We start from the raw sequence: 9350 nt of genomic DNA on the forward strand, positions 1-9350 counted from the left end.
ACGGGGCATGCTTGCTACATACGCTTTCAGTTAACTGGGCTTGGGTCACATTAGTCACATGTGAGTTGCTCATTCTGTGCCTCGTTCCATTGCAAAAGGGAAATCTGTGGCTAATTACAGCCATGTGCTATTGCTACAAGTAGTGAAATTCCCATATATGCCCATATGTCTCCATCTGAAATGATTGTCACGTGTTTCCATATCAATTCCTCCATTGGAATGATGTGTCTTTGGCCTAATAAATACAAACTCCAAAACTCTCAGTTCCTATGCATGCAATTTTAAGGTAGGGTTTCTTGAATACTCAGAGGTATCATTTTCAAATAATGTCAGGAATATTTTCAAGAAAAGAGAGATCAAATCTTAACAAGCATTGAAAACACAGTTAGCATTCTAGCATCTTAAAACCCATCATCCTTATTTCCCACAACCTGCCCATATCACACAAACCCCTAAACTAAACTTATTGCAGCTGAAGGATAAATATTCAGATTTAAGTCCGTTTGTATTTAAAATTAACTAAAGTATGGATTAATCCTCTCCAATCGTAAAACTGGAGGTAGGCATGCAGACAGGGATAAGACAAAATTCAGTGCATCCATGCCCCCAGGCACAAGTACTCAACACTCTCTGAATGTGAAGTCATTTATGAAGTCCTTTACAACATGCAGTCAAAGAGGTTAATTGAAAAATTTCTTAATGTCATTATGAAAGAACTAGATTAACCCAAGTTAATTCACTTTATTGTTCAAAATAAAGAGGAATAAGCATTGAACTCACTTGCAAATTTGGGGCATGAATTAGGGGTGAGATGTTGTCTTTAAGGACTCTGCCAGTTTAATTAAGATATGGAAAATTGCTTATTGTTCTTCACCACTAAAGTGCTAGGAATTAACAGCCAAATGTGATGCCTGTGCCTTTCATATCTCTACCATGTGTTTGTTTGTTTAATACCCATAAGACTACATCATTAAACCTCAAGCACTGATTTCACTAATTCAGCACCAGAGCTACATGCTACAGCAGCAAACACCTTTTCTAGTCAGTCATAATTGAACAGCTGGATATAAAATGCATTCTTATTTTTAGGTTCCTATCTAACTTTGACTTGAACCCAAATGCTTTTTTTTTCTCTCCCAAAGCAAAATGCCTTAGCTGTTCTTTGTAAAACTTCTCTCTCTCTTTCATACAATAACACACTCAAGTTAATATGCTTTATCTAGGTTAGCAGGGATTCAAAACAATGGATGCTAAGTCCTTGCTGTATCCATTTTCACAATGCACCATTCTCTTTTTTTCCTTTAGGAAGTATTACTTAAAAGAGCAGCTGACCTTGTTGAAGCTCTGTATGGCATGCCCCACAACAATCAGGTATGTCCCCATTGTCCTAACCACTTACCCATTTATTCATATCTGCACTGACTGGATTAAAGATGCTGTAATAAATCATATTGTGATTTATTTGATTTTGGTTGAATGTTGTTGCATCGACGTACTCATTACGGTTTAGAAGTCATGGTTTATGGTTTAGGATCTGAATTGCCTGTTGTGGTTTTTTCCAACTATAGTTAAAGCAAATCCTGGTCTTGGAACCCGGCCCTACAATTGCAAGTATTTTAGACTTGAATGTCTAACAAAGTACCAGTACATTATTGTGGTGCACAGCAAAATTCTGTTGGCAGTTTGATATGAAACAAGTGCTCTGAAGCAAAATTTAAATTCCTTGGGTCTTTTACTCTCAAAACCAGTTTTTCTATCCCAAGGTGATCAATTACACACACAAAAAGAAAAAAGGAGGTGTGGTAGTGATGGAAAGGCATGGCACTCCAAGGATATGAAGCTGTATGCAGAGCTGTGGTGGCGCAGTGGTTAGAAAGCAGTATTGCAAGCTAATTCTGCCGACTGCCAGCAGTTCGATTCTCACTGTCTCAAGGTTGACTCAGCCTTCCATGCTGCTGAAGTTGGGAAATGAGGACCCAGTTTGTTGGCGGCAATATGCTGATTCTGTAAATGCTAAGAAAGGACTGTGAAGCACTATGAAGCAGTATATAAGTTTAAGTGCTTTTGCTATATGGCATGCCCCGCAACAAACAGGTAGATGCTGATTGTCTTCCTTGCCAACACAGTCATGGCCAAAGAGGACATTGGTACCATCAAGCAGATCACAGCTTTTAAAAAAAACTTCTGTACCAAATAAAAACACAAGTTGTTTATTACAAAATATCAAAACAATAATTTGCTACGTAGTACAAAAATAAGTGTTTTATTTTTTTTTTTAAAGAAGTAGTAGTAAGAGTGCTAGCAAGATTTTTACACTATTTCTGCCCTGGGTTCACTATTGGAAAATTACACAATTTTTTACTGTACAATATACAATTCTTGTAAATTAACAGGAATCTAATCTTGCCAAGAACACAGTAATCCTGCCTGATATAAACCATTGGTCAATAGGCATCACTTATTAGGGATTTCCTAAATGAAATATAGGGTAATTAAATGATATTATATGTTAGAAAAATTATGCATTTACTGTTTCATAGGAAATAATCCTGAAGCGAGCAGCTGATATTGCAGAAGCATTATATAGTGTGCCACGCAACCACAATCAGATTCCTACACTTGCCAACACTCCAGCTCATACTGGTATGATGGGAGTAAATTCATTTAGCAGCCAGCTAGCAGTTAATGTTTCAGAAACATCACAGGCTAACGACCAAGGTACGTGAAGAATTATGAACTATGCGGCAAAGTTATTTCATATCTTACCCTTGTACATAACCATTATGCAATTAGCTCCCTGATTATTGGAATTCTTTCAATTTTATTTTGTTTCGTCATGTTATGTTAATTGTAAAGAATTAATAACTTGAATTTGATAGAGCCGAGGTGGCGCAGTGGTTAAATGCAGCACTGCAGGCTACTTCAGCTGACTGCAGTTCTGCAGTTCGGCTGTTCAAATCTCACCGGCTCAGGGTTGACTCAGCCTTCCATCCTTCCGAGGTGGGTAAAATGAGGACCCGGATTGTTGTTGGGGGCAATATGCTGACTCTGTAAACCGCTTAGAGAGGGCTGAAAGCCCTATGAAGCGGTATATAAGTCTAACTGCTATTGCTATTGCTATTGCTATCACAACTAAGCATTGTAAAATATGAAATTTGAAAACCAGTATTTTTAACTTTGTAAAGACCACTAGTGCATATCTTCCGATGTTCTTCCTCACACCTACAATTTACTTTTTGCTACCACTCTCTTTCAGTCAAACCACACTTTTTCCTTTATAAAGTTTTGACCAAATATTTTTTTTATAAAGAGATCATCGGCAATGATCATCAGCAATGATTTACAATTACAGGTAGCCCATGACTTACAAACACAATTGATCCCAAATTTTCTATTGTTAAGTGAGACATTTATTCAGTGAATCTTACCCCATTTCTTGGCTCAGTTGTTAAGCGAATCACTGCAGTTAATAAGTTAGTAGCCTAGTTGTTCTGGCTTGTCAGAATATCACAAAAGGTGATCACATGACCTTGGGACACAGCAACGGTCATAAATATGAACTTATTGCCCAGCACCTGAATTTTGATAACATAGTGATTTCATAACATTGAAAAACAGTCATAAGCCACTTTTTTCAGTGTTGTTGTAACTTTGAACTGTCATTAAATGAACTGTTGTAAGTCGAGAACTACCTGTATAGTTGCCTATCTGTTGAGTAGAATAAATGTGTGTGTTACAGTTAACAGGAATTGTGATACCCATTTTTTACTAAACTTGACATATTTGACTAAAGCATGCTTCAGTAAATTTATTTTGCTAATAGCCAAATATATTAGACTTATGGCAATAGATAAATTTCCATCTGGCTTCCAAATGCTGTTTCAACTATGGGTTAATAGTGTCAAAATAAGCTAGACTCCCTTGAGCATATCAAAAGTGTTTGAGTGAAGGACTTTGAATGGTTTTATTTCCATATTTCAATGATAAGAGCTTTCTTTGTTTTCTAAATCTAAAGCAACTATTTTATCTTAATTTTTGACACATATAAACAAGAAAGTATATAACGTGGCCATTTGATACTGTGATTAATCTGAAACAGAAGCAGAAGCTTCTTACTTGGGCCCAGCCTGGAAGAAATTACACAAATTTGGGGAAGATACTTGTAACACTAAATTCTAGGTTGATGCTCAGTATGGACAAAGCCATTGACTATGTACTAAAACAGCTATTTGTAGCCAAATACACTGACTCAATTAATTGTGGCTGATAATTGCAAAGCTAAGAATAGAATATGGAATAAATCTGTCTGATTTACTTTCACATAGACATGGATTGGATTGCATATAATTCCTGTGATACACAACACAACATCTTTTTCATGGGATTTTCAAATGTATTATTTTACAATTTAACAAAGCTTTCTTGGCTCACGTTGCTGTCGAAAATGTGTCCCTTACACACGAAGCATAGTTGTTTGTTATATTTGTTCAATATTTATTAAAGCATGATAAACAGAACACATTCTTTCTTATTTGTACTAGGAAATTATCAATCTTAAGAAGGAAGATTTTCTTTGAAACAATTTTTTCATACCTCTGCAGAAAGCTACATGACTTTACAACTGCTTTTGCAAAATGTGTGATCTGAAAACTTTAAAAGGGAAAGCTTAGATTTTGCAACCCAGCCATTTAAATTATGAGAATTATTGATAAAGACAAATGTGAATGAAAATGACACGACCACATTGGGAAAAAAATGTGTTTGTTAGAAGCAGGAACAACTCAGGCTGATCACAGATGGTTTAAGTAGAGAAGATGTGCAAAAAATGACCTTTCCATGCAAAGAGAATGAAAGGGCAAATGACATTAGCCAACATGGTGCGATCAGTCAAAAGTCTGCAGTCTCTGTCCCAAAGGTGCTTTTCCAAAAGGCATCTAGACTTTCTTGGTTTTTTTTTTTTCTCCTTGAAACTGTTTTGCTTCTCATCCAAGAAACTTCTTCAGTTCAGGTTCAGAAGTGAAACATTTTCAAGAAAAAACCAAGTCCAGTTGCCTTTTGGAAAAGCACCTTTTGGGACTGGAATGGGACAACTTGCAATTCACCAATTCGCCATAGCCAACTCGCTGTGGCCAACCTGCTGTGCTGAACTTGCCATGGGATAAGTCGTTATGGTGAATTCACTGCAGGACAACTTGCTGCGGAACAATTCAATGATTCAATTTATTTATTTAAAATAATTCTTAAAATATTTAAATTTTTGTCATTCACATTTCATATTATCCCTCCTTTGGCATCCTATCTTTAATAATTCTATTCCGCCATTTCTTTGATATTAGTGTCCTGTCCTGTGGCGAGTTGGCCATGGCGGATTGGCCTGCAGTGAGTTGCGAGACCGCCTAATGCCAGATACCTCCCACCGGGTGGTGAGATCCCACAGGGTGGGCCTCCTTCAGATGCCGTCAGCCAGACAATGTCAGCTGGCGGCTCCCCGGAGGAGAGCCTTCTCTGTGGCTGCTCCGATCCTTTGGAATGAGCTACCCCCAGAGATCTGGACCATACCCCCTCTCATGGCCTTCAGAAAAGCTGTCAAGACCTGGCTATTCTGGCAGGCCTGGGGCTGTTGACCTCCTTGTTGAGGTCCAGCCCCAATTAGAGCGAGTGCATGTGTTGTGATTTTAAATCTGTCTCTTTTCTTTTTTTATTATTTCTTTCCCCTTCTTTCTGTAAGCCACCCAGAGTCCTTTAGGATTGGGCGGCATATAAATCCCATAAATAAATAAATAAATAAATAAATAAATAAATAAATAAATAAATAAATAAATAAGTAAGTAAGTAAGTAAGTAAGTAAGTAAGTAAGTAAGTAAGTAAGTAAGTTGGCCATGGCAAGTTTGCTACGGCGAGTTGGCTGCAGTGAGTTGATCACAGAGAGTTATCCTAGACCACTTTGCAACAGCAGTGACAGTGGATAGTTGAGAATTTCCATGGGCATTTAATCGTGCAATCTATGATGTTGTAGGAAACTCTCCATGCCCCATAATAATAATCATCCTTTTCTTGGGATGGGTTTTTTCCTCCCAATTCAGTAGGTTACAGTCGCAACACAAGCAGTGTTTCCCCGCGAGGATACGTCCCAAGCAGTACTCCTCAACAGTCCAATTACAACACAGTCAGCAATAGTATGAATGGATACGGCAATGCCAGCATGCCCAACCTTGGTGTACCTGGTTCCCCTGGATTCCTTAACGGCTCGACCGCGAACTCCCCTTACGGCAGTAAGTCTTTATTCCTAAGGCACATCCTTACACCATTCCTGTTTTGTTAAGAACTTACTTTGTTACTTCCTTCGACGTAAGCTACTGGATAAAAGGAGGGGTGACTCTGGAGGCTGGACAGTTAAAAAGGAAAAAGATCAAGGACAATATATTGGTACTTTAAAAAAAAATTAATGCTAAAAGAGGAAAAAGTAAGTACCAGATTGGACTGCTCAATTTACAATCAAGGTCCAAGGCAAGAGAGTTTGCCTGTTATCCAGAGGGTGGCAAGCCAAAAGCATTTTATTTTTATATATGTTCTTACCCTTCCCCGTAAAGAGGCGAGGCCCTACGGTACTTCTTTTTTTTCCCCCTCCCCTTCCTGTTTGCCGTAAACATCCTCAATATGAGTCCTGATTATTTTTGCTTTGTTACAGTAGTGCCGTCCAGCCCTACCATGGCAGCCTCTTCGGTCACCCTTCCTTCAAACTGTAGCAGTACACACGGCATTTTCTCATTCTCACCTGCCAATGTCATCTCTGCAGTGAAACAAAAGAGCGCCTTTGCTCCGGTGGTCAGGCCCCAAGCTTCTCCTCCGCCATCTTGCACCAGCGCCAATGGAAACGGGCTTCAAGGTGAGCTGGATTCTCTCTCTATTACGCTTCCTTCCCGGTTTCAGGGTTTTGATGTTTTTTTTTTCCCCATTCAGAAGATGACATTTTTCAAGTTTTGGAAAAGGGAAAAAAAAAAAAAACCCACCAGATTATTATCACGAGCAAATATCAAAAGACAAAACCCAAAAAACTTTAGAAACAAAATGCATAGGGTATTTTTAATGGCTTTTACTGCAGGAACAAAAAGCTTGATCTTAAACGCAGCAGCAAAACCATTTTAATTTAAGCTGATTATTTGAATCCTTACATTAGAAGAAGGAATAAGGTGTTTGCCCACCATTTCTCCTTAAGGTTCTATGCATTGATTTTTAAACTAAAGTGCAAATACAGAATGTTTCTCATAAACCAGGTTTGTTCCTTTAAGTTTGTTATATATTTTATATGCATCCAATTTTTATTTTTATTTTGCATAGTGATATTTTATTTGGCAGCATTTCCAAGGTAGTAGGACTAATCCCAACCCTGTCAAGAAATATTTGAAATTTGCTCAGGGCTTCCCTTACAAATCTAGGTTTCTGCTTGCACTGGATCTTATTCCAGTTCAACTGTGAATAGAAATACCAGAATAAATAACTATTAAAAAGCTTGAGGACATTAAGGAGTAAACATTTACAGAGGGAAGGAAAGCCACTTAGGATATAAGATTTTTATTTAGAAATCTTTATACCTTTTTCAAATGGAAGCTTAACATCTGCCTGAGTTGAATTGATCTGAAACTTATCTGTGATGTACATCAAAACACAATCTAAGCATTTAAGACAATACAAAATTGCTAGAGAGTACTACAATATTGCAGCAGCCACTCCCTCTTAGTTAGCAGAAGTATTCACATTTTAGACATTTTATCATGTCAACTTTGTAGTATGCAGTATGTAATCCAAATACAATTTTCAGGCACATCTTGTATATGTGTTATAAAAAAAATGTCAAACTTTTGCCATTAAATAGGCTATTTTTGACTTTTTAAAAAGTCACCACTTTTTAAAAATATCCACTAATAAAAATTAGTGATTAATATGCCACTGTATTTGGTTCAAGAGTAGAGATCAGAAATTGTTTGTTGCTTGGGACCCAAGCTACAGATCTTTCCTTAAACGTGATGTCTAATTCCTAGGCAAAAAAATAATAAAGTTATTTTGTTCCTCTGGGATTACCTGATCACTAAGAGCATTGTGACTTTAAAAAAAATCACTTCCAGACAATGAAATCCAATAGAGTCTTCATCATTCTTCTTCTCCATCACCCAGGCTATTTTACTAAAAAAATTAGTTTTGCTGTCTTCATCTCCAGAAATTGAGTGAGACAGAAGGTTGTGAAAATTCAGACCTATTGAAGATGAACTTGGCCTTATTCTGCTCCAGGCTCCATAATGTTCAGCTCTGGATTTGCCCAAGGTGCCTGAAATTTGGAGAATATACCTGTCATTAGATGAAATATCCCAACAAGCAATAACTAAGCCAGGGAAATCAAATGTAAGGAATAAAATATGTAACCAAACCAATCTCTGCTTGAAAGATATTAGTTAGCCAATGTCATGCTTCAAGGCGTTCAGTTATTTAGAGCACATCTTTCTCAACATACATCTTCTCAAATTTTTATTTATGCATTAGCAAATGTGATATAAATAATTTCATTTTAATTTCTTGTCCCTGGGAATAGTTGCTTTTTTAAAAAAAAACACACCAGAATCCTTTTTTTTTACAAGTCTAGCAAATTCTGTTTGTTAGTTGAATAATTTAATCATCCTCTGAATTTTATCTGTTATATGAAATATAGCATTTGATAAGTTATTTATTTGGCCTTTATTACACCGAAGAAACTAAACCAGCCACAGCTTAGTATTTTTGCATGAACTGAAAACATTATTAATCAAAAATACAAAAATAGCAAACAGCTTTTCCTATAGTTAAATTAAATTTAGGCATTTTGATTTAAATAAATATATTTTTGAGAATTATTCAAGTAATTGTTACCCGAGGATTGCTTCTAATTGGAAACCTGTAGTAACCACGTGCCTCAACTGTAGATTGGCATGGAGAAGTTCACTACAGGCAAATCTTGAAGCAGATAATTGGTTATATGTAGCCTAGATTTTCTGATTTACAGTCAAAGGTTTCGTGTAATCTTAAATGGCAGTAGGTAAATCAGGGGTCTCCAGCTTTATTTATTCCTTTCTTCTACCTCTATTAGAGCTCTTTTTCTGTCAATTAGTAGAAATATATCAAGGCACTTCCTCTCATCTTCCTTTCATAATGCGTCAGAAACCCTAAACCCCTCCTTTCTCCCATTCTTCTATGCAGGAGTCTCTGGAAATTTACCAGTGTCTCAGCCCTTCCTCCCTCCCTCCTGGCTGTAATTTTAAATCCCCAAACCAGTTTAGGAATCCTTTGTAGCCCGCATCTTCCTCTTCCAGCATCTACTACTG

At 37.1% G+C, this 9350-nt stretch overlaps 1 protein-coding gene across 1 annotated transcript in view; it reads left to right on the forward strand.

Moving 5' to 3' along the window:
• Nucleotides 1–7480, forward strand: part of EBF3 (EBF transcription factor 3) — a 199040-nt gene extending 191560 nt beyond the window's left edge. The window contains exons 12-16 of the mRNA XM_032225567.1: nucleotides 1306–1371; nucleotides 2541–2718; nucleotides 6087–6272; nucleotides 6689–6886; nucleotides 7437–7480. Of these exons, the coding sequence (XP_032081458.1) occupies nucleotides 1306–1371; nucleotides 2541–2718; nucleotides 6087–6272; nucleotides 6689–6886; nucleotides 7437–7480 (672 nt within the window). The remainder of the gene's footprint in view (nucleotides 1–1305; nucleotides 1372–2540; nucleotides 2719–6086; nucleotides 6273–6688; nucleotides 6887–7436) is intronic.
• The last annotated feature ends 1870 nt before the right edge of the window (nucleotides 7481–9350 follow it).

The sequence above is a fragment of the Thamnophis elegans genome, chromosome 10 (assembly GCF_009769535.1).
Source record: "Thamnophis elegans isolate rThaEle1 chromosome 10, rThaEle1.pri, whole genome shotgun sequence".
Lineage (NCBI taxonomy): Eukaryota > Metazoa > Chordata > Lepidosauria > Squamata > Colubridae > Thamnophis > Thamnophis elegans.